At 38.8% G+C, this 26,713-nt stretch overlaps 1 protein-coding gene across 1 annotated transcript; it reads right to left on the reverse strand.

The window, feature by feature from the left end:
* Nucleotides 1–294: 294 nt before the first annotated feature.
* LOC125079679 (olfactory receptor 8B3-like) lies at nt 295–15,386 on the reverse strand. Its single transcript, XM_047693479.1, is given in 3 exon segments — nt 295–1,008; nt 1,010–1,253; nt 15,295–15,386. Coding segments are annotated over 3 exon segments (1,050 nt in total).
* Nucleotides 15,387–26,713: the final 11,327 nt, after the last annotated feature.

The raw sequence follows: 26,713 nt of genomic DNA on the forward strand, positions 1-26,713 counted from the left end.
TAGGAATAGCCCAGAGACAGAAACAGTATGGAAAAAAAAAGAATCTGTATACTTGTTCTTTTTATAAAGATGTTATTAGTTGTTAGTTATTTAGTAAACTATTATCAGGTACAGGAATATGGAAGCAAAAAATGAGATAACATAGGGAAATGACATAAGGGAAATGATAAGATGAATCTATTAAAACACAGATAACACAATCTGCATAAATATTGATAATGATCAAAACCTCTTCCTGAAAAATACTAACAAAAATTTTTAAAAAATCAAATTCCTTTACATTATGCCTTGTAATTACAGCATGTTTCTTCTCCATATTTTAATCAGGGCATTCTGCAGTGTAACCTTGATATCCTTGTTCCTCAAACTGTAGATCAGAGGATTGAGCATGGGTACCACATTAGTATAGAAAACTGAAGAAATTTTTCCCAGGTCCATAGATTCAGGAGAATATTTAAGATACATGAATGCTGCTGACCCAAAAAAAAGAGAAAGAGCAATGATGTGAGAGCTGCAGGTACTGAAGGCTTTTGATCGTCCTTGAGCAGATCTGATATGAAGAATGCTAGTGAGGATAAAGACATAAGAAATCAGGATGGTAAAACTGGGTACTGTGATATTAATTCCCACGACTATCAAAACTACCACCTCATTGACATAGGTGCTAGTGCAAGAGAGTTGGAGAAGAGGAAGAATGTCACACAGGTAATGGTTGATGATATTGACATGGCAGAAGGTCAGTCTAAGCATGCAGCCTGTGTGGGCAGAGGCTCCAGCAAATCCCATCATGTATGCAGCAACAGTTAGCAAGCAACAGACCTGATGGGACATGGTGACCCTATACAGCAATGGATGACAGATGGCCACATAGCGGTCATAGGCCATTGAGGTCAACATGTAGCATTCCGAGATGACAAAAAAGAGAAAGAAAAACAGCTGTGTCATGCACCCGTCATAGGAGATGATGTTCTCCCTTGATACAAAGTTCATCAGCATCTTGGGGGGTGAAAACAGAAGAGTAACAGAGATCAATGAAGGATAGGTTGAAGAGGAAGTAGTACATGGGGGTGTGGAGGTGAGAGTTGAGACCGATGAGAATGATCAAGCCAAGGTTGCCCACCACGGTGACAATGTAGATCATCAGAAACAGGAAAAAGAGGGGTTGCTGGAGCTCTGGGTGGTCTGTTAATCCAGCAAGAAGAAATTCAGTCACTGAGGAGTCATTTCTAACCAATATCGTCCTCTTTGGAAATCTGTGAGGACAGAAGAAAGTCCCGTTAATAGAAACCCCAGCTTTCTCTCCCTCCTTACACACTCTTAATTATGAGAAGAAGACTCAGACCAGCATATAAGTCCTCCTTCGCTCCACAGAGTCAGAGTGGACTAGCACATACACCCTTCAACATTAAAACCACTCTGTCTTGTTGCATGAGCAGCACGTGACAAACAACTGCTCCCGTCTTTACTAGAAGATACAGGGATGGTATCTTCTCTGTATTGGTAGTGGGGATCTATCCCCATCTCTGCTTCCCATTCATCCTATCCTTCACTTCTTAATTCCTACTCATGTTTCCATTACCCTACCAGATACGTCAGTGCCCCCGTGATGACTATCAAAAAAGAGAAAAATCTGCTAGGGTAGATCCAGATGTTTTGCTTCCTAGAAGGACGTGTCTCAGAGGGTTTCCAAATCCTTTACTACAAGAATCCACGAAGTCAATTACTGATAACACTTATTTTTTTTTAAGATTTTATTTATTTATTTGACAGAGATCACAAGTAGACAGAAAGGCAGGCAGAGAGAGAGAGAGAGAGAGAGAGAGAGGGAAGCAGGCTCCCTGCTGAGCAGAGAGCCCGACGCGGGACTCGATCCCAGGACCCTGAGATCATGACCTGAGCCGAAGGCAGCGGCCCAACCCACTGAGCCACCCAGGGGCCCCCTGATAACACTTATTGAGGAGACCCGTGGTAGCCTAAGATTTGTAGTTAACTAGACACTGGGTGCTTCTACACATTCACTTCCTTTGTTCCATCCTACCTGGAAAGATAATGAACAAAGCAAAGTAGATGAGTTTCCTTTGCTTTGTAGGAGGGCATGAAATATTTGAATATTGATCAAATTAGTAACATTGTGGAAATATATCAAGCTGTATACTGATTATGACATGTAAACTTTTCCATATGTATAGTATATTTCAGCAAAAAAATATTTCTAGGGAAAAAAAACAAAACTTTTCTTCCTCCGATGTGCCTATTTTCTGACCATGTCACTTGAAGCTGCTGTAGGTCTCCTGCTACCAAACTGAGGATGATCCCAACACCAGAAGGGTGTGCTGAGAATAATGCAGGCAGTAAGGTCAGAGTTGCATATTTGAGTTTCTTGTTATTAAAAATAAATACTTTTCACCATTTTTCAGCAACAGAGTGAGAGAAAAATAGACACTTGCATAACTCACTTTCCTTCCATTGTGAGAACTCAGTGTAGAGTCTTTGTGAGTTTCACCTCCATTGTCCTGTAGGAACTGGCTTTTATAATATCAAAACTGAGCAGATACAGTCACAGGATCTTCTTCATTTATAGGCAAAAGAGCAATAGCATAGATCTCCCAGACTGAATGTTCTAGGAGTTGGTCTGAAGAGTAGATCAAACTTCTAGTTGTAAATTTACTAAGAGAGTTCGAAGGGAACCACAGAGCTGACATCAGATGTACCATGTCATAGAGAACAAGGCTTTTGCATAAGGCTTATAATTCTTTTGGACCTCATTAGAAATCTAGGTATAGGTCTCCCCTAAGATCTTCCTATCATGATATATTCTATAGGGAAGAAATTGATGTCTGAGTTTACACCCTAATTGTGACAGTAAATGTTAATTTCCCATCAGGGATTATATATTCCCCAGGTTTTACAAGAAAGATGCAGATAAATAGAATCTAAAAAAAATGTCACTAATTATCTTTCTATGTAACACATTTGTTTTAGCCAGAATTTGTGAACTGAACAGTAAAGTTTATTTATTATGCTCTTTTTAATATTTTGAGAACCATCAAATAATCATTGTTTATGCATATTTTATAGGCATATAGTGAAAGGATACTTTTAATTGTGTTTGCAGATAATTGTTTAATGAGAAATTATTTGATAGACTAAGAATCCGTTATCCCATGAAACTGTTCTGACTCAATATGTCTTTGCTTTCAACATTTAAAAGTAAATCTATAAGAAAAATAAGTGTTAGTAGGCTCCCATTTCAAAAAAATATTACCTTAGAATTTCAGCATATATATTAATTTCTACTTGTGCTTGTGAGAAGGCATCTAAATTTTCTTAAATGAGTATAGATTCAAAGGTAATTGTAAAAATAATATACGGATTCCCTTGAACTCCATCCAGATTCCTACCACAGTGACATCTTCAACAACCGTAGTATAAAAGCAAAACCAGGAAACTGACTTTGGTACAATAACTAGACTTTAGGGCTGCAGATGTTATTCAGTTTTCAGTGGTTTTACATGTGCTGAGTGTTTCTGGTGTGTGTGTGTGTTTGTGTGTGTGTGACTGTGCGTAGATCAATTCAATCTGATCCCTTATATAGATTCATGTAATGACCATCACAATTAGGATACAGAAGTTCCATTACTTTATTCTACCCCTTTATAGTCACACCAATCCCCCTCCCCTGCATCTATCTTCCAGCAACCACCAACCTGTTCTCCATCTCTACAGTTGATGCTTTTAGAGAACAAGAAATGAAATCATATAATATGTAACCTCTGAATTTAGCTTTTTTTTTTTTTGCTTTGGTGAATATTTGTGGTTTTTAAAAATTATTTAAATTCAATTTAGTTAACATATAGTATATTATTAGTTTCAGGGGTAGAACTTAGTGATTCATCAGCTGCATATAACACCCAGTTCTCATTACATCATGTGCCCTCCTTAAGGCCCATCACCCAGTTACCCCATCCCTTCACTCCCCTCCCCTCCAGCAACCTTGTTTGTTTCCTAGAGTTCACTCTCTCTTATGGTTTGCCTCCCTCTCTGTTTTCATCTTATTTTATTTTTCCTTCCCATCCCCTTTGTTCATCTGTTTTGTTTTTTAAATTCCACATATGAGTGAAATCATATGGTGTTTGTCTTTCTCTGACTGACTTATTTGGCTTAGCCTAATACCCTCTAGTTCCATCCATGTTGTTGCAAATGGAAGATTTCATTCTTTCTGATGGTTGAGTAATATTCCATTGTATGTGTGTGTGTGTATTGTATCTTCTTTATCCAGTCATCTGTCGATAGACCCCTGAGTTTAGCTTTTTGACTAAGTATGATGCCCAAAAAATAAATTCAATATCCATGGATCTATATTGTTATGGGAGAGAAAGAACAAATGTCCTTTGAGAAGAATTTCAAGAATAACTCCTCTCACGGACATAGAGCTTAATTCCTCTCCCCTAGACTTAATGACTTGATTCCAAAGGACTGAGTATGGAAAGGGGGAAAACAGTGTATTTTTCTTCCTGACAGACACCACCTTAAGCAATTCACCAAAGTTAACATCACTAGCGATAAGTCATATTGATATCTAACAGACCATGACAGGCGCCTCACTCTACGTTATTCTTTCTAAAATGTACAACCCAATCTAATAATCAAAAAGCAGCATACAAACCCAAACCCAAATAAGGGCATTATTCAACATATCTACCTATACTTTTCAAAATCATTATAGTCATTAAAAAAAAGGCAAAGACTGAGAAAATAGAGATCAGGGAAGACTAAGGAGAAATAACAACTAAATGCATTGCAGAATCCTACTAGGATCCAGGAACAGAAAAATTTCATTAGTGAAAAAAATTTCTCGCTCTATATTTTTCTCTCTATATATAATCCAGATGTTAGAATTATTTGACAAGAATTTTAATGCAGTAAACATAAAACTGTTTCAATAAGCAATGACAAATATTCTTAAAACAAATTATAAAATAAAATATTTTTACAGACAGAAAATTTGAAAAGAACCAAATAGGACTCTTGCTCCTGGGAGGGTGGAGATGGTATATTTTCTCTTATTCTTCCTCTTATCACAACTAAAAACCCTGGACATTATATATATATATATAAAACAAACATAAGACATTTCTTAAAGGTAGAGAGGAAGAGATACACTTGTAACAGAACTGAGGACTCATAGTCAGTTCCCTGGATTACTTTTTGCATCCTACATCCCAAATTTGGAGAAGCTGGCAACAAAAAGTTTCAATAAGCACATTTATTTTTTTTAATTTTTATTAATTTTATTTTTTATAAACATATAATATATTTTTATCCCCAGGGGTACAGGTCTGTGAATCACCAGGTTTACACACTTCACAGCACTCACCATAGCACATACCCTCCCCAGTGTCCATAATCCCACCCCCCTCCCAACTCCCCTCCCCCCATCAACCCTCAGTTTGTTTTGTGAGATTAAGAGTCACTTATGGCTTGTCTCCCTCCCAATCCCATCTTGTTTCATTTACTCTTCTCCTACCCGCTTAACCCCCCATGTTGCATCTCCTATCCCTCATATCAGGGAGATCATATGATAGCTGTCTTTCTCCGATTGACTTATTTCGCTAGGCATGGTACCCTCTAGTTCCATCCATGTCGTCGGAAATGGCAAGATTTCATTTCTTTTGAAGGCTGCATAGTATTCCATTGTGCATATATACCACATCTTCTTTATCCATTCGTCTGTTGATGGACATCTAGGATCTTTCCATATTTTGGCTATTGTAGACATTGCTGCTATAAACATTCGGGTGCACGTGCCCCTTTGGATCACTACGTTTGTATCTTTAGGGTAAATACCCAGCAGTGCAATTGCTGGGTCATAGGGTAGTTCTATTTTCAACATTTTGAGGAACCTCCATGCTGTTTTCCAGAGTGGTTGCACCAGCTTGCATTCCCACCAACAGTGTAGGAAGGTTCCCCTTTCTCCCCATCCTCGCCAGCATCTGTCATTTCCTGACTTGTTAATTTTAGCCATTCTGACTGGTGTGAGGTGATATCTCATGGTGGTTTTGATTTGTATTTCCCTGATGCCGAGTGATGTGGAGCACTTTTTCATGTGTCTGTTGGCCATCTGGATGTCTTCTTTGCAGAAATGTCTGTTCATGTCCTCTGCCCATTTCTTGATTGGATTATTTGTTCTTTGGGTGTTGAGTTTGCTAAGTTCTTTATAGATTTTGGACACTAGCCCTTTATCTGATATGTCATTTGCAAATATCTTCTCCCATTCTGTCAGTTGTCTTTTGGTTTTGTTCACTGTTTCCTTTGCTGTGCAAAAGCTTTTGATCTTGATAAAATCCCAAAAGTTCATTTTTGCCCTTGCTTCCCTTGCCTTTGGTGATGTTCCTAGGAAGATGTTGCTGCGGCTGAGGTCGAAGAGGTTGCTGCCTGTGTTCTCCTCGAGGATTTTGATGAATTCCTTTCTCACATTGAGATCCTTCATCCATTTTGAGTCTATTTTCGTGTGTGGTGTAAGGAAATGATCCAATTTCATTTTTCTGCATGTGGCTGTCCAATTTTGCCAACACCATTTATTGAAGAGGCTGTCTTTTTCCCATTGGACATTCTTTCCTGCTTTGTCGAAGATGAATTGACCATAGAGTTGAGGGTCCATTTCTGGGCTCTCTATTCTGTTCCATTGATCTATGTGTCTGTTTTTGTGCCAGTACCATGCTGTCTTGATGATGACAGCTTTGTAATAGAGCTTGAAGTCCGGAATTGTGATGCCACCAACTTTGGCTTTCTTTTTTAATATTCCTTTGGCTATTCGACGTCTTTTCTGGTTCCATATAAATTTTAGGATTATTTGTTCCATTTCTTTGAAAAAAATGGATGGTACTTTGATAGGAATTGCATTAAATGTGTAGATTGCTTTAGGTAGCATAGACATTTTCACAATATTTATTCTTCCAATCCAGGAGCATGGAACATTTTTCCATTTCTTTGTGTCTTCCTCAATTTCTTTCATGAGTACTTTATAGTTTTCTGTGTATAGATTCTTAGTCTCTTTGGTTAGGTTATTCCTAGGTATCTTATAGTTTTGGGTGCAATTGTAAATGGGATGGACTCCTTAATTTCTCTTTCTTCTGTCTTGTTGTTGGTGTAGAGAAATGCAACTGATTTCTGTGCATTGATTTTATATCCTGACACTTTTCTGAATTCCTGTACAAGTTCTAGCAGTTTTGGAGTGGAGTCTTTTGGGTTTTCCACATATAGTATCATATCATCTGCAAAGAGTGATAGTTTGACTTCTTCTTTGCCGATTTGGATGCCTTTAATTTCCTTTTGTTGTCTGATTGCTGAGGCTAGGACTTCTAGTACTATGTTGAATAGCAGTGGTGATAACGGACATCCCTGCCGTGTTCCTGACCTTAGCGGAAAAGCTTTCAGTTTTTCTCCATTGAGAATGATATTTGCGGTGGGTTTTTTTTTTTTAATTTTTTTATTTTTTTCAGCATAACAGTATTCATTATTTTTGCACCACACCCAGTGCTCCATGCAATCCGTGCCCTCTACAATACCCACCACCTGGTGCCCCCAACCTCCCACCCCCCACCCCTTCAAAATTCTCAGATCGTTTTTCAGAGTCCATAGTCTCTCATGGTTCACCTCCCCTTCCAATTTCCCTCAACTCCCTTCTCCTCTCCATCTCCCCTTGTCCTCCATGCTATTTGTTATGCTCCACAAATAACTGAAACCATATGATAATTGACTCTCTCTGCTTGACTTATTTTACTCAGCATAATCTCTTCCAGTCCCGTCCATGTTGCTACAAAACTTGGGGATTCATCCTTTCTTTCTTTCTTTTTTTTTTTTTTTTTACAGCTTTATAAACATATATTTTTATCCCCAGGGGTACAGGTCTGCGAATCGCCAGGTTTACACACTTCACAACACTCACCATAGCACATACCCTCCCCGATATCCATAACCCCACCCCCTCTCCCAACCCCCTCCCCCCATCAACCCTCAGTTTGTTTTGTGAGATTAAGAGTCACTTATGGTTTGTCTCCCTCCCAATCCCATCTTGTTTCATTTACTCTTCTCCTACCCCCCTCGACCCCCCATGTTGCATCTCCTCTCCCTCATATCAGGGACATCATATGATAGTTGTCTTTCTCCGATTGACTTATTTCGCTAAGCATGATACCCTCTAGTTCCATCCACGTCGTCGCAAATGGCAAGATTTCATTTCTTTTGATGGCTGCATAGTATTCCATTGTGTATATATACCACATCTTCTTTATCCATTCGTCTGTAGATGGACATCTAGGTTCTTTCCATAGTTTGGCTATTGTAGACAGTGCTGCTATAAACATTCGGGTGCATGTGCCCCTTCGGATCACTATGTTTGTATCTTTAGGTTAAATACCCAGCAGTGCAATTGCAGGGTCATAGGGTAGTTCTATTTTCAACATTTTGAGGAACCTCCATGCTGTTTTCCAGAGTGGTTGCACCAGCTTGCATTCCCACCAACAGTGTAGGAGGGTTCCCCTTTCTCCGCATCCTCGCCAGCATCTGTCATTTCCTGACTTGTTAACTTTAGCCATTCTGACTGGTGTGAGGTGATATCTCATGGTGGTTTTGATTTGTATTTCCCTGATGCCGAGTGATGTGGAGCACTTTTTCATGTGTCTGTTGGCCATCTGGATGTCTTCTTTGCAGAAATGTCTGTTCATGTCCTCTGCCCATTTCTTGATTGGATTATTTGTTCTTTGGGTGTTGAGTTTGCTAAGTTCTTTATAGATTTTGGACACTAGCCCTTTATCTGATATGTCATTTGCAAATATCTTCTCCCATTCTGTCAGTTGTCTTTTGGTTTTGTTCACTGTTTCCTTTGCTGTGCAAAAGCTTTTGATCTTGATAAAATCCCAATAGTTCATTTTTGCCCTTGCTTCCCTTGCCTTTGGTGATGTTCCTAGGAAGATGTTGCTGCGGCTGAGGTCGAAGAGGTTGCTGCCTGTGTTCTCCTCGAGGATTTTGATGGATTCCTTTCTCACATTGAGATCCTTCATCCATTTTGAGTCTATTGTCGTGTGTGGTGTAAGGAAATGATCCAATTTCATTTTTCTGCATGTGGCTGTCCAATTTTCCCAACACCATTTATTGAAGAGGCTGTCTTTGTTCCATTGGACATTCTTTCCTGCTTTGTCGAAGATGAGTTGACCATAGAGTTGAGGGTCCATTTCTGGGCTCTCTATTCTGTTCCATTGATCTATGTGTCTGTTTTTGTGCCAGTACCATGCTGTCTTGATGATGACAGCTTTGTAATAGAGCTTGAAGTCCGGAATTGTGATGCCACCAACTTTGGCTTTCTTTTTAATATTCCTTTGGCTATTCGATGTCTTTTCTGGTTCCATATAAATTTTAGGATTATTTGTTCCATTTCTTTGAAAAAAATGGATGGTACTTTGATAGGAATTGCATTAAATGTGTAGATTGCTTTAGGTAGCATAGACATTTTCACAATATTTATTCTTCCAATCCAGGAGCATGGAACATTTTTCCATTTCTTTGTGTCTTCCTCAATTTCTTTCATGAGTACTTTATAGTTTTCTGTGTATAGATTCTTAGTCTCTTTGGTTAGGTTTATTCCTAGGTATCTTATAGTTTTGGGTGCAATTGTAAATGGGATGGACTCCTTAATTTCTCTTTCTTCTGTCTTGTTGTTGGTGTAGAGAAATGCAACTGATTTCTGTGCATTGATTTTATATCCTGACACTTTTCTGAATTCCTGTACAAGTTCTAGCAGTTTTGGAGTGGAGTCTTTTGGGTTTTCCACATATAGTATCATATCATCTGCAAAGAGTGATAGTTTGACTTCTTCTTTGCCGATTTGGATGCCTTTAATTTCCTTTTGTTGTCTGATTGCTGAGGCTAGGACTTCTAGTACTATGTTGAATAGCAGTGGTGATAACGGACATCCCTGCCGTGTTCCTGACCTTAGCGGAAAAGCTTTCAGTTTTTCTCCATTGAGAATGATATTTGCGGTGGGTTTTTCATAGATGGCTTTGATAATATTGAGGTATGTGCCGTCTATCCCTACACTTTGAAGAGTTTTGATCAGGAAGGGATGCTGTACTTTGTCAAATGCTTTTTCAGCATCTATGGAGAGTATCATATGGTTCTAGTTCTTTCTTTTATTAATGTGTTGTATCACATTGATTGATTTGCGGATGTTGAACCAGCCTTGCAGCCCTGGAATAAATCCCACTTGGTCGTGGTGAATAATCCTTTTAATGTACTGTTGAATCCTATTGGCTAGTATTTTGGTGAGAATTTTTGCATCTGTGTTCATCAAGGATAATTGGTCTGTAGTTCTCTTTTTTGATGGGATCCTTGTCTGGTTTTGGGGTCAAGATGATGCTGGCCTCATAAAATGAGTTTGGAAGTTTTCCTTCCATTTCTATTTTTTGGAACAGTTTCAGGAGAATAGGAATTAGTTCTTCTTTAAATATTTGGTAGAATTCCCCCGGGAAGCCATCTGGCCCCGGGCTTTTGTTTGTTTGGAGATTTTTGATGACTGTTTCAATCTCCTTACTGGTTATGGGTCTACTGAGGCTTTCTATTTCTTCCTGGTTCAGTTGTGGTAGTTTATATGTCTCTAGGAATGCATCCATTTCTTCCAGATTGTCAAATTTGTTGGCGTAGAGTTGCTCATAGTATGTTCTTATAATTGTCTGTATTTCTTTGGTGTTCGTTGTGATCTCTCCTCTTTCATTCATGATTTTATTTATTTGGGTCCTTTCTCTTTTCTTTTTGATAAGTCTGGCCAGGGGTTTATCAATCTTATTAATTCTTTCAAAGAACCAGCTCCTAGTTTCATTGATTTGTTCTATTGTTTTTTTGGTTTCTATGTCCTTGATTTCTGCTCTGATCTTTATGATTTCTCTTCTCCTGCTGGGTTTAGGGTTTCTTTCGTGTTCTTTCTCCAGCTCCTTTAGGTGTAGGGTTAGGTTGTGTACCTGAGACCTTTCTTGTTTCTTGAGAAAGGCTTGTACCGCTATATATTTTCCTCTCAAGACTGCCTTTGTTGTGTCCCACAGATTTTGAACCGTTGTGTTTTCATTATCATTTGTTTCCATGAATTTTTTCAATTCTTCTTTAATTTCCTGGTTGACCCATTCATTCTTTAGAAGGATGCTGTTTAGTCTCCATGTATTTGCGTTCTTTCCAAATTTCCTCTTGTGATTGAGTTCTAGCTTCAGAGCATTGTTGTCTGAAAATATGCAGGGAATGATTCCAATCTTTTGATAACAGTTGAGACCTGATTTAGGACCAAGAATGTGATCTATTCTGGAGAATGTTCCATGTGCACTAGAGAAGAATGTGTATTCTGTTGCTTTGGGATGAAATGTTCTGAATATATCTGTGTTGTCCATCTGGTCCAGTGTGTCATTTAAGGCCTTTATTTCCTTGTTGATCTTTTGCTTGGATGATCTCTCCATTTCAGTGAGGGGAGTGTTAAAGTCCCCTACTATTATTGTATTATTGTCGATATGTTTCTTTGATTTTGTTATTAATTGGTTTATATAGTTGGCTGCTCCCACCTTAGGGGCATAGATATTTAATATTGTTAGATCTTCTTGTTGGATAGTTCCTTTGAGTATGATATAGTGTCCTTCCTCATCTCTTATTGTAGTCTTTGGCTTAAAATCTAATTGATCTGATATAAGGATTGCCACTCCTGCTTTCTTCTGATGTCCATTAGCATGGTAAATTCTTTTCCACCCCCTCACTTTAAATCTGGAGGTGTCTTCAGGTTTAAGATGAGTTTCTTGTAGGCAACATATAGATGGGTTTTGTTTTTTTTATCCATTCTGATACCCTGTGTCTTTTTTGGGGCATTTAGCCCATTAACATTCAGGGTAACTATTGAGAGATATGAGTTTAGTGCCATTGTATTGCCTCTAAGGTGACTGTTATTGTATATTGTCTCTGTTTCTTTCTGATCTACTACTTTGAGGGTCTCTCTTTGCTTAGAGGACCCCTTTCAATATTTCCTGTAGAGCTGGTTTGGTATTTGCAAATTCTTTCAGTTTTTGTTTGTCCTGGAAGCTTTTAATCTCTCCTTCTATTTTCAATGATAGCCTAGCTGGATATAGTATTCTTGGCTGCATGTTTTTCTCATTTAGTACTCTGAATATATCATGCCAGCTCTTTCTGGCCTGCCAGGTCTCTGTGGATAAGTCTGCTGCCAATCTAATATTTTTACCATTGTACGTTACAGACTTCTTTTCCCGGGCTGCTTTCAGCATCTTCTCTTTGTCACTAAGACTTGTCAATTTTACTATTAGGTGACGGGGTGTGGACTTATTCTTATTGATCTTGAGGGGGGTTCTCTGAACCTCCTGGATTTTGATGCTTGTTCCATTTGCCATATTGGGGAAATTCTCTCCAATAATTCTCTCCAATATACCTTCTGCTCCCCTCTCTGTTTCCTCTTCTTCTGGAATCCCAATTATTCTAATGTTGTTTCGTCTTATGGTGTCACTTATCTCTCGAATTCTCCCCTCGTGATCCAGTAGCTGTTTGTCCCTCTTTTGCTCAGCTTCTTTATTCTCTGTCATTTGGTCTTCTATATCGCTAATTCTTTCTTCTGCCTCATTTATCCTAGCCGTCAGAGCCTCCATTTTTGTTTGCACCTCATTAATAGCTTTTTTGATTTCAACTTGTTTAGATTTTAGTTCTTTTATTTCTCCAGAAAGGGCTTTTATATCTCCCGAGAGGCTTTTTCTAATATCTTCCATGCCTTTTTCGAGCCCAGCTAGAACCTTGAGAATCGTCATTCTGAACTCTGGATCTGACATATTACCAATGTCTGTATTGATTAGGTCTCTAGCCTTTGGTACTGTCTCTTGTTCTTTTTTTTTGTGGTGAATTTTTCCGCCTTGTCATTTTGTCCAGATAAGAGTATATGAAGGAGCAAGTAAAATACTAAAAGGGTGGCAACAACCCCAGGAAAATATGCTTTAGCCAAATCAGAAGAGATCCCAAGTCGTGGGGGGGGGAGAAAGGGGATAAAAAGAGGTTCAGAAAGAAAGAAAAAAAAATTAAAAAAGAAAACCAATAAAGAAAAAGTATAAAAAGGAAAAAAATATATATATATATTAGATAAACTAGTTAAAAAACATTAAAAAAGAAAAGGGTAAAAGTTAAAAAAATTTAGCAGAAGAAGAAAAAAAATGAAAAAGAAAAGAAAAAAAATTAATTTAACTGCAAGGCTAAAGAATCATGGGGAGAAAGCTTGAGTTCCATGCTTTGCTTTCTCCCTCTCTGGAATTCCGCCGCTCTCCTTGGTATTGAAACTACTCTCCTTGGTAGGTGAACTTGGTCCTGGCTGGGTTTCTTGCTGATCTTCTGGGGGAGGGGCCTGTTGTAGTGATTCTCAAGTGTCTTTGCCCCAGGCGGAGTTGCACCGCCCTTACCTCGGGCCGGGCTGAGTAATCCGCTCGGGTTTGCTTTCGGGAGCTTTTGTTCCCTGAGCGCTTTCCGTAGAGTTCCGGAGGGCGGGAATGAAGATGTCGGCCTCCCGGTCTCCGGCCCGGAGGAGCCGAGAGCCCGGGGCCCCACTCCTCAGTTCACCCCCAGAGAACAGCGCCCAATGACTCCCACCACCCTGGCCTCCGGCCGCGCTCCAAACTGACCGAGCCTGCGACCGGTTCAAGGTAACCCCGAGCTGAGAGTCACTCCTCGGCTCTGTCTCTGTAGCTGGCTTCCCCATTCTAATACCTGTGAGCTCTGCGACAACTCAGCCACCCCCGATCCTTCTGTGACCCTGCGGGACCTGAGGCCACGCTGACCCCGCCTGGGCTTCACCCCGGTTAAGCCTCTGGAGCGATGTCCCTCAGCGGAACAAACTTTTAAAAGTCCTGATTTTGTGCTCCGTTGCTCCGCCGCTCGCCGGGAGCCAGCCCGTCCCCCCGCGGTCTATCTTCCCGTCGCTTTGGATTCACTTCTCCGCCAGTCCTACCTTGCAGAAAGTGGTTGATTTTCTGTTTTTAGAGTTGCTGTTCTTCTTCTCTTCGATCTCCCGTTGGATTTGTAGGTGTTTGTAATCTTTAGATAAGCTATCTAGCTGATCTCCCGCTACCTGAAGTAGTCTCAGCCTGCTACTTCTCTGCCATCTTGACTCCTCCCCCCAAGCACATTTATTTTTAAAAATTAAATTGACAAATTGATAATGTCCAGACAAAAGCTACCTGTCTACCCTCATGAGGTTATGTTAAGTTGTATCAACAAAACACACACACACACGTGCGTGCATGCACGGAAGTCATCAGAGGAGGCCTAGTGGAAAGTCAGGACTTCTAATTACCCAGCATCAGTGAGACCACCCTCACCACAGCATCTGTGAAGAATATGTGGGGAGCCAGAATTCCCATTTCCATTCAGTAGTATTGAGGGGTTTCCGCCTTTGAAAGTCAACAAAGGCTGAGAGGGGAACATAAATTTCTAATTCAACCTGCAGTAATAAGATAATCCCTCCCTCTCCCACTGGGGCAGTGTTAGGGGAAAACAAAACAAAATGAAACAAAACAAAAAAACACAGACTAAAATGAAGATTAAAATAAGATCCAGAGTCTCATAATATAATATGAAAATGGGCAGGTTTCAATCAAAAGTCATTTGTCATACCAAGAACCAAGAAGACTATATACTAAATGAAAAAAGACAATTACAGATGCCAACATTGAGAGGTCAGAGATGTTAGACATACTTGAAAGTCATGATAAAGATGTTTCAATAAACATTATGAACACACTTGAAACAAATTAAAAAATGCAAAGTCTCAGCTAAGAAACAGAAAATGTCAGCAAAGAAATAAGAAAAACAAAGAAGAACAAAAGGGAAATTTTAGCTCCAATTAGTAACTTTGTGAATGGACTCAACAACAAAATGGACCAGAATCAATGAATTAGAAGGTAGAACAAGAAAGATTACACAATCTGAAAAGCATACAAAAAAGTAACTGGGAAAAAACTGAAGAGAGTCTAAGAGGCCTATAGCACTATAACAAAAAAAAAAAATCCAATATTCATGTCACCACAGTCCTGGAAAGAGAAGAGAAACTGCGCTAAAAGAGTGTTTAATTTGCTGGAAGTTTCAAAATTTCCCAAATTTGGCAAAAGACACAAATGTACAGATTCAAACAGGATTACACCCAAAGAAATCCACACCAAAACACAAAATAGTCAAATTTCTAAAAACCAAAGACAAAAAAGTGTAATAAAAAAGAAACAATACCTTGAGTCTTTCAGGTGGACCTGGTGGTCAGTAGCACCATGGCGGGTGTAGTAGATGACTCTGCTGGGGAGGTGAGGGTGGTAAAGGTCCATAGGTCCAAAGTGACCTTTAGCAGGGCCCATGAGGTGGGGAAGCCCCGGGGTGGGGATCATCCCTGGCCATGTGGGCCTGAGGTGTGCTGGAGGCCTGGATGGCTACAAGGAGTCATGGCCAGGCTGCTCAATGACAGCACTCCTGTGCAGGGGGTCCCACATGAGGAGCATATGGCCACAGCTGTATTGTCTAAGCCGCCAGAGGTCACAGGGGATGGAGGAGCACAAGAAGGAAGATGAGGCCCTGAACCAGGAGCAGAGGCCCAAGCACTGGTTCTCCAAGAAGGAGCCAAAATGCAGGAGGAGGTGGCAGCCACCACGCTGCCAGAGCACAAGCAGCAGAAGCTGTAACACATCTTCAGAAACTCAGTCACCACCATCGCCCAGCTCTACAAAGACTGAATGTGTCAGCAGCCGGGACTTTCTCTCTGGGTCCCCTTCCAACACAGCCACCGCCATCACCAGTCTCTACAAGGAAGCATGGAGACCCATCAGTGAAATTTTGACATTGGAATTCAGATTGGCTCTCAGCTATGCAATAGGGATGCATTGGCTTGGGTTAAAAATCTCAGAACTATTGGTAGAGATTTCATCAACTTCCTGTGTTCCACAGAAACTATCTCATCAGTACAGTCTGATTACCCTTCTGGAAGCCATAGTTCTGAGTTGTAAAAACTTTTTCAACACATTTCTGTGGAAAAGTGGTGAAGAGTGTCCCTGTGGACCCAATTTCACATTTAGGTTAAGGTCCAGGTAGACATTGTCTGCTTTTTGTCCATTATACTAACTATGTGTTCAGGACTTCCCACAAAGGGGATAGAAATAGACAAAAAATTCCCAAAGATACTCACGTAGGTGTTTGGATAAACTATGGTGTTACTATAAACACAGAGAACTCAGGAAGAGTACAAATATTTGTAAACGTATACATTCAGTTTTGAACATGGTGGACTTGAGTTGCCAACTGGACATCCAAGTAGAAGTATACAACCTAATGAAGGCTAACTAAAGTTCAAGACAAAAGACCAGAATATGAAAAAAAAAAAAAAGATTTGGAGAATTATTTCTCTAAAGGTTAAAGCCATGACATTATGTGAACTCAATCAGAGAGAGGGTAAAGAGAAAAAGAGCAGAGGTCAAGAAAAATATTTGGGAAATCCCTCATATGGGTTTTATACTTAGGATAATTTAAAACCCAACCATTACTAAAATGGGTTCCAATTATTATATTCAGACTCCTCAAAATTACAAGGGAACTAAACATTCCTCGGGACAAATTTGAAATACATCCCACAAGACAGACATTCCTTGGGCTGCAGCAATGATGAGGACCTTGGAGATTCATTAAATATTGTGTTTTCTACGGAAATGTTAAGAACTCTTATTCAGGTGATGTAAGAACAAGAAACACTCCTTCTAAGTTCATATTATATCAAATCATATTGCAAGAAGAGTTTTATGCTAAGGTTCTAACCTAGAGTTGAAAGTCATTCTTTCACCTTTAATATAACCAGTGTTAATATGTGCAAATACAGAATGAGAGTAGAGAGACTGTGAGTTTATCCTTACATTGCAAAACTATTTCATTCATTTCCTTTGTTCCATCTACATAAATGTCACCTTAGCCTAATTTAATTATAACAAAGTATATCAAATAATCACCCTTTTCATGAGATATACCAAACCATCTCTTGACTCCTTTTTAAGCAACTCAAGCCCTGTATGCTCTAATTTGTCAAATTCAGTGGTAATTTAAGCCTTATAGTACATTATCATACAGAAGAGGAAAACTTATTTGTAACTGAATAGATTCTTAATTTGCAGGATTGTGTCACACTGAACTAACCTGCTATAACATCCAGAAACATTAGTTAATATATTTTTTAACGTAAATACCAGAGGTAGTAAAAAGAAAATTAAATCTTCAAGTTCCAAGAGGGAAAAGGGAAAACAGAATCCAATTCAGTAAATCTGGAGTGGGGTACTTGGTTTTGAGTCTCTGATAACCTCCCAGCTAATGCAGAAGCTGCTGTTCAGTTGACCAAATTTTGAGAAGAAAAACCTTAGGACATTATTCAGTGTTTAGAATGTGGCAGGTGTCTGCAACTACCACAGTTTTTTCACAGATGAATGCCCGTTTTAGTATAGACAGAGCAACATGTTCTGGGTCTCCATAAAGGTGCAGGGTTTCAGAAAAGGGGAAAAAAAGAAAAAATTCAAGCCTACTTTAACAAAAGAAAGGGCGATGGAGAAGATGTAAGAGATTTGGGGGAAGGGGTCAGTTAAATGCCAAATGATCTGAGCAGATACTCCCTAGACAGACCCTGGCAGTCCAGAATGAAAGCAAATGAATAACTACTACATCTATGTGAAAAGAATAAATACCAAACATGATTTTTAATTAAAAATTCAAAAGGTGATCAAAGCTTTGTAGTAAAGCTTGAAATCAGGTAACGTGATGCCGCCAGTTTTATTTTTGTTTTTCAATATTTCCTTAGTGATTCAGGGTCTCTTCTGATTCCATACAAATTTTAGGATTATTTGCTCCAGCTCTTTGAAAAATACCGGTGGAATTTTGATCGAAATGGCATTAAAAGTACAGATTACTCTAGGCAGTATAGACAGCATGGTACTGGCATAAAAACAGACACACAGACCAGTGGAACAGAGTAGAGAGCCCAGATATGGACCCTCAACTCTATGGTCAAATAATCTTTGACAAAGCAGGAAAAAATATACAGTGGGAAAAAGACAGTCTCTTCAATAAATAGTGCTGGGAAAACTGGACAGCTATTTTTAGAAGAATGAAACTCGACCATTCTCTTACACTGTACACAAAAATAAACTCAAAATGGATAAAAGACCTCAACGTGAGATAGGAATCCATCAGAATCCTAGAGGAGAACATAGGCAGTAACCTCTTTGATATCAGCCACAGCAACTTCTTTCAAGATATGTCTCCAAAGGCAAAGGAAACAAAAGCGAAAATGAACTTTGGGGACCTCATGAAAATCAAAAGCTTCTGCACAGCAAAGGAAACAGTCAACAAAACACAGAGGCAACCCACGGAATGGGAGAAGATATTTGCAAATGACAGTACAGACAAAAGGCTGATATCCAGGATCAATAAAGAACTCCTCAAACTCAACACACACAAAACAGGTAATCATGTCAAAAAATGGGCAGAAGATATGAACAGACACTTCTCCAATGAAGACATACAAATGGCTATCAGACACATGAAAAAATGTTCATCATCACTAACCATCAGGGAGATTCAAATCAAAACCACATTGAGATACCACCTTACACCAGTTAGAATGGGCAAAATTAGCAAGACAGGAAACAACATGTGTTGGAGAGGATGTGGAGAAAGAGGAACCCTCTTACACTATTGGTGGGAATGCAACTTGGTGCAGCCACTTTGGAGAACAGTGTGGAGATTCCTCAAGAAATTAAAAATAGAGCTTCCCTATGACCCTGCAATTGCACTACTGGGTATTTACCCCAAAGAGACAGATGTAGTGAAAAGAAGGGCCATCTGTACCCCAATGTTTATAGCAGCAGTGGCCACAGTCGCCAAACTGTGGAAAGAACCAAGATGCCCTTCAACGGACGAATGGATAAGGAAGATGTGGTCCATATACACTATGGAGTATTAGGCCTCCATCAGAAAGGATGAATACCCAACTTTTGTAGCAACATGGACGGGACTGGAAGAGATTACGCTGAGTGAAATAAGTCAAGCAGAGTCAATTATCATATGGTTTCACTTATTTGTGGAGCATAACAAATAGCATGGAGGAGAGTGAGTTGAGGGAAATTGGAAGGGGAGATGAACCATGAGAGACTATGGACTCTGAAAAACAATCTGAGGGTTTTGAAGGGGCGGAGGGTGGGAGGTTGGGGGAACGAGGTGTTGGGTATTGGAGAGGGCACGGATTGCATGGAGCCCCGGGTGTGGTGCAAAAACAATGAATACTGTTACGCTGAAAATAAATGAAAAGAATTTAAAAAAAAATTCAAAAGGCCAGGCACAGTATGAAAACATAAATTTTAATTATGTTTAAATTTATGTTAAATTATGTTATGTTATATGTTATATATATATATATATGTTATATATATGTTATATATATGTTATATATATATGTTATATATATATGTTATATATTTATATATATAATATATATATGTTATAATTAAATTATGTTAAAATTTAATTATGTTTAATTATGTACATAATATTGTAATTTTATTTTATTTTTTTTAGTGTTCCAAGATTCATTTTTTATGCACCATACCCAGTGCTCCATGCAATACGTGTCCTCCTTAATAACCAAATAAATTTTTAAATATATAAAACTATACTAATTGTAAGTTCCTGGTACATATATAGGTAGTAAAATTATGAAAACTGTATTCTGAAGAGGAAAAATTTCTCTTCTACCCTCTTACGGTCTCCAGCTGGTTCTAAGAATTAAACTGACTTAAGACAGGTTAATAGGGGGAAAACATACACATTTTAATTATTTTTACATGTGTATGGAAGCCTTCACAAAAAAAGTGAAGACCAAAAGAAACTGCTTAGAGCCAAGTACTTAAAATGCTAAGGTGGACAAAGAGTAGCAAATTATGGAAACATGACAAGGCAAAGGGGCTTTAGCTAGGATAGCTAATTGTGAAGAAGCAACTAGAAAAATAAGGTTCAACAAGGTTTGCTTGTGCAGACTTCTCAGTCTTGCTTTCCCATCAGTGGTGATAATAATTTTTGCCTCCTGATATAGGGAGACCATATTTCAGATAATGTTTGTAGCTATAATTATTTTCTGGGGACAAGCTTTGCTACATCTCCCAAGTTCTTCTGTCATGTTTTTAATATTTTTAGACGTTTTTAAAAGTTTTCTATTTATGGAAAAATTGACAAGATAGTACAGAGTTCTCATATATCCCTCTGCACCCAGTTGGTCCTAATACTAACATTTTATAATCATATGGTACCTTCATTACAATAAATGAACCAGTATTGAGGCATTATTAATTGAAATCCATAATTGATTTAGAAATGGCTTTTATCTAATTGTCTTTCTTTTCAGGATCCCAGATTACACTTATTTGTCATGCCTCTTTAGGTTCCTGTCAGCTCTGACAGTTTCTCACACTTCCCTTGTTTTTGATGACCTTACAGTTTTAAAGAGCACTTCCTAGGTTTATTATAGGGTGTCCCTCTATTGGAATTTGATGATTTTGTAATGATTGCACTGGGGTTATGGGCTTGGGAGAGGCAGGTCACAGAGGTAATGCCATTTTCACCACATTATATCAAGAATATGTACTATCCTTATGATTGATGAATATTCATTGTGACCTTGATCACTTGGCTGAAGTAATGTTTATCAGGTTTCTCCACTGTAAAGTCATGCTCTCCATACCCCAACTTCCATACTTTTAGGAAGGAGTCATACTATGAGCAGCTCACACTTAAGGAATAGGAAGTTATTTATTGAATTATTTATTTTTATCAATTTACCACACTTATATCATACACTGGGTTATAATCCAATACTACTTTGTTTACTCAAATTTTCTAGCTCAAATTTTCCAATGGAGCTCTTTTGGTTGGCTCCTACACCCCTTTGAAATACCCCCATTGTGCGTGTGTGTGTGTGTGTGTGTGTGTGTGTGTGTGTGTGTGTAGAGCACTTCCCTACTTCATGGCATTACAAGATGCTTCAGGCTCATCTTGGTTATCACCTGCCCTGGAACAGTATTAAATTCTTTTCATTAGGAAATGGTACTAGAAAACAAGATCTCAATGCTAGCTGTGTTTCTTTCCACAAGAGTGTCATTCCTTTAAGGCCCTTTCAGTGACAAGACAAAGAAATATTTTTGTATACTAACAGATGCATATACATGTATGTATGAATATGTCTATATGTAGCATCTTTATCTATATTAAGCTAAATATGAGTTCTTACTAATGTCTCCAACTCTAAACTATTATCACATTCATCATTCTAGCCTCCTTTTAATTCTATGTATTTGTAAATTCCCACCCCAACAGCAAGAGACCTGGCTCTCACCTTCCACTATCCATTTACATAATTGGTCAGTTCCAGCGTACATGGACAGCAGTATCAGAATTCTTAACCCATACTCCCATAGAAACCAACTTCATCAACCAGAGCACAGTGCTTATGAGCAGTTCCTTTGCTTTCAGTCTTACAAATTTCACTCATTTCTACCTCCTATTCCCCTTACCTCCTTCACTGAAGTTTCATAATTTTGTAATACACTAAGATTCTCCTTTCATTATGTGTTCCCTCCTGGTATTGTCCTGACTTCATAAATGATTTCACAGATTTTCAAACATTAAGCTTCATTCTTTGTGTTGTAATGCTCTATGAGTTTTGAGAAATATATAACATCATTTGTCTATCATTACAGTATCACACAGAATACTTTCACTGTCCTAAAAATCCCCAATCTTTCTTTTATTCATCCCTCACTGCTCCCTCCAAAAACCTGACAACCACTGATCTTTATACTGTCTCTATAGTTGTGCCTTTTCCAGAATATCATACAGTTGGAAACAAAATAGTATGTAGCCTTTCCAGATGGCTTTTTTACTTGGAAATACATCTTCAATACTCCTACATGTTTTTCACAGCACGATAGCTCATTTCTTTTTATGTCTGAATAATATTCCCCTATACAGATATACCAAACTTAACCCATTCACTTTTATTTTTTTCTATTTTAAAAGCAAGTTGAGAAGTATATTTTATTTTTTTATTTTTATTTATTTTTTTAATTTATTTTCAGTGTTCCAGAATTCATTGTTTATGCACCACATCCAGTGTTCCAAGCAATACGTGCCCTCCATAATACCCATCACCAGTCTCACCCAACCTCCCACCTCCTGTCCCTCCAAAACCCTCAGATTGTTGCTCAGAGCCCAGAGTCTCTCATGGTTCATCTCCCCCTCCAATTTCCCCCAACTCCATTCTCCTCTTCATCTCCCAATGTCCTCCATGTTATTCCTCATCCTCCGCAAATAAGCAAAACCATATGATAATTGACTCTCTCTGCTTCACTTATTTCACTCGGCATAATCTCTTCCAGTCCCATGCATGTTGATACAGAAGTTGGGTATTCATCCTTTATGATGGTCCATAGTATATATGGACCCCATCTTCTTTATGCATTCATCCGTTGAAGGGCATCTTGGTTCTTTCCACAGTTTGGCGACCGTGGCCATTGCTGCTATAAACATTGGGGTACAGATGGCCCTTCTTTTCATGACATCTGTATCTTTGGGGTAAATACCCAGTAGTGCAATGGCAGGGTCATTGGGAAGCTCTATTTTTAATTTCTTAAGGAATCTCCACACTGTTTTCCAAAGTGGCTGCACCAACTTGCATTCCTGCCAACAGTATAAGAGGGCTCCCCTTTCTCCACATCCTCTCCAACACACGTTGTTTACTGTCTTGTTAATTTTGGCCACTCTAACTGGTGTGAGGTGGTGTCTCAATGTGTTTTTGATCTGAATCTCCCTGATGGCTAGTGATGATGAATATTTTTTCACATGCCTGTTAGCCATTTGTATGTCTTCATTGGAGAAGTGTCTCTTCATGTCTTCTGCCCATTTTTTGACCTGATTATCTGTTTTGAGTGTGTTGAGTTTGAGGAGTTCTTTATAGACCCTGGATACCAGCCTTTTGTCTGTATTGTCATTACTTTTTTTTTTATCATTTTTTAAATTATTTTCAGCATAACAGTATCCATGTTTTGTACCACACCCAGTGCTCCATGCAATCCATGCCCTCTCTAATACCCACCACCTGGTTCCCCCAACCTCCCATGCCCCCCTCTTCAAACCCTTCAGATTGTTTTTTCAGAGTCCATAGTCTCTCATGGTTCACCTCCCCTTCCAATTTCCCTCACTCCCTTCTCCTAACTCGCCATGTCCTCCATGCTATTTGTTATGTTCCACAAATAAATGAAACCATATGATAATTGACTCTCTCTGCTTGACTTATTTCACTCAGCATAATCTCTTCCAGTCCCATCCTTGTTGCTACAAAAGTTGGGTATTCATCCTTTCTGATGGAGGCATAATACTCCATAGTGTATATAGACAACATCTTCCTTATCCATTCGTCCATTGAAGGGCATCTTGGTCATTTATTTTTAAAGATTTTATTTTTTATATTTTAGAGAGAGTATGTGTGAGCTGGGGAAGGAGAAAGGGAGAGTCCCAAGCTGACTCTGTACTGATCATGGAGCCAAATGTGGAGCTCGATCTCATGAGCCTGAGATCATGACCTGAGCCAAAACCGAGAGTCAGAGGTTTAACCAACTGAGCCACATAGGCACCCCTATCCATTCACCTTTTTAAGAACATCTGTTTGTTTTTTGGCAATCATAAATAAAGCTGCTATAAACAATCAGATGAAGGTTTTTTGTATGGACATGAATTTTCAAATCAATTGGGAGATATCTAGGAGCATGATTGCTGGATTGTAAGTGAAGACTGTAATTTGCTTTTATGAGAAACGACTAAACTTTTTTCAAAAGTAGCTGTACCACTTTGTATTACCAACAGCAATGAATGAAAGCTCCTATTGCTCCCATCCTTGTCAGCATCTGGTACTGCCAGTTTCTCAATTCTGTAGTCATTGTAATAGATTTGCAATGATACTTTATATGGAAAAACAAAAGACTCCACCCCCAAACTACTAGAACTCATACAGCAATTCAGTAATGTGGCAGAATACAAGTCAATGTACAGAATCAGTGCTTTTTTATAAACTAACATGAAAATACAGAAAGGGAAATTAGAGAATTGATTCCGTTTACTATAGCACCAAGAACCATAAGACACCTGGGAATAAACCTAACCAAAGAGGTAAAGGATCTGTACTTGAGGAACTACAGAACACTCATGAAAGAAACTGAAGAAGACACAAAAAGATGGAAGACCATTCCATGCTCTTGGATTGGAGAATAAACATTGTTAAAATATCTATACTGCCTAGAGCAATCTATACTTTTAATGCCATTCCGATCAAAATTCCACTGGTATTTTTCAAAGAGCTGGAACAATAATCCTAAATTTGTATGGAATCAGAAGAGACCCGAATTTGCTAAGGAAATGTTGAAAAAGAAAACAAACTGGGGACATCACGTTACCTGATCTCAAGCTTTACTACAAAGCTGTGATCACCAAGACAGCATGGTATGGCATAAAAAACAGACACATAGACCAGTGGAACAGAGTAGAGAGCCCAGATATGGACCCTCAACTCTATGGTCAAATAATCTTTGACAAAGCAGAAAAAACTATACAGTGGAAAAAGACAGTCTCTTCAATAAATTGTGCTGGGAAAATTGGACAGCTATTTTTAGAAGAATGAAACTTGACCATTCTCTTACACGTACACAAAGATAAACTCAAAATGGATAAAAGACCTCAACGTGAGACAGGAATCCATCAGAATCCTAGAGGAGAACATGGGCAGTAACCTCTTTGATATCAGCCACAGCAACTTCTTTCAAGATATGTCACCAAAGGCAAAGGAAACAAAAGCAAAAATGAACTTTGGGGACTTCATCAAAATCAAAAGCTTCTGCACAGCAAAGGAAACAGTCAACAAAACACAGAGGCAACCCACGGAATGGGAGAAGATATTTGCAAATGACAGTACAGACAAAAGGCTGATATCTAGGATCTATAAAGAACTTCTTAAACTCAACACACACAAAACAGACAATCAGGTCAAAAAATGGGCAGAAGATATGAACAGACACTTCTCCAATGAAGACATACAAATGGCTATCAGACACATGAAAAAATGTTCATCATCACTAACCATCAGGGAGATTCAATCAAAACCACATTGAAGATACCACCTTACACCAGTTAGAATGGCCAAATTAACAAGACAGGAAACAACTTGTGTTGAAGAGGATGTGGAGAAAGGGGAACCCTCTACACTGTTGGTGGGAATGCAAGTTGGTGCAGCCTCTTGGAAAACAGTGTGGAGATTCCTTAAGAAATTAAAAATAGAGCTTCCCAATGACCCTGCCATTGCACTACTGGGTATTTACCCCAAAGATACAGATGTAGTGAAAAGAAGGGCCATCTGTACCCCAACGTTTATAGCAGCAATGGCCACGGTCGCCAAACTGTGGAAAGAACCAAGATGACCTTCAACGGACAAATGGATAAGGAAGATGTGGTCCATATACACTATGGAGTATTATGCCTCCATCAGAAAGGATGAATACCCAACTTTTGTAGCAACAAGGATGGGACTGGAAGAGATTATGCTGAGTGAAATAAGTCAAGCAGAGAGAGTCAATTATCATATGGTTTCACTTATTTGTGGAGCTTAACAAATAACATGGAGGACATAGAGAGATGGAGAGGAGAAGGGGAGTTTGAGGGAAGTTGGAGGGGGAGATGAACATGAGAGACTATGGACTCTGAAAAACAACCTGAGGGTTTTGAAGGGGTGGAACGGTGGGAGGTTGGGGGAGCAGAGTGGTAGGTATTATGGAGGGCACGTATTGCATGGAGCACGGATGTGGTTGTATAAAACAATGAATTCTGTTAAGCAGAAAAGAATAAATACAAAAAAGACTTTGCAGTGGTATCCCATTGTTATTTGAATTAAAAATTCCCTAAAAATAAATAATGTCATGCAAATTTTCAAATGTTATTTTCCATCTGCATATCTTTTTTGGTTAGGTGTTTGTTCAGATTCTTTGCCTCCTTCTATGAGTTGTTTGTATTCTCATTGTTGAGTTTTAGAACTCTTTATATTGTGGACACAAGAACTCGATCAGGTATGTGTTTGCCAATATTTTTTTCCCATTCTGTGGCTGACTTTTTCTTAATGTTGTTCACAGAGAAGTTTTTTTTTTTTAATATTTTATTTATTTATTTATTTGACAGAGAGAGATCACAAGCAGGCAGAGAGAGAGAGGAGGAAGCAGGCTCTCTGCTGAGCAGAGAGCCCGATGCAGGGCTCGATCCCAGGACCCCGAGATCATGACCCAAGCCGAAGGCAGCGGCTTAACCCACTGAGCCACCCAGGCGCCCCCACAGAGAAGTTTTTAATTTTAATAAAATTTGACTTATCAACTTTTTTCATATCATGTTTTGGTGTTGTATCTAAAAACTCAAATTCAAACCCAAATTCACCTAAATTCTCTATAATGAGTTCCTTTAGAAGTTTTGTAGTTTACACTTCGAATTTTGAGTTTACAATAGGTCTATGATCTATTTTGAAGCTTGTGTGCTTGAAAGTATAAGGTTT

Source organism: Lutra lutra, chromosome 10 (genome assembly GCF_902655055.1).
Source record: "Lutra lutra chromosome 10, mLutLut1.2, whole genome shotgun sequence".
Classification (NCBI taxonomy): Eukaryota; Metazoa; Chordata; class Mammalia; order Carnivora; family Mustelidae; genus Lutra; species Lutra lutra.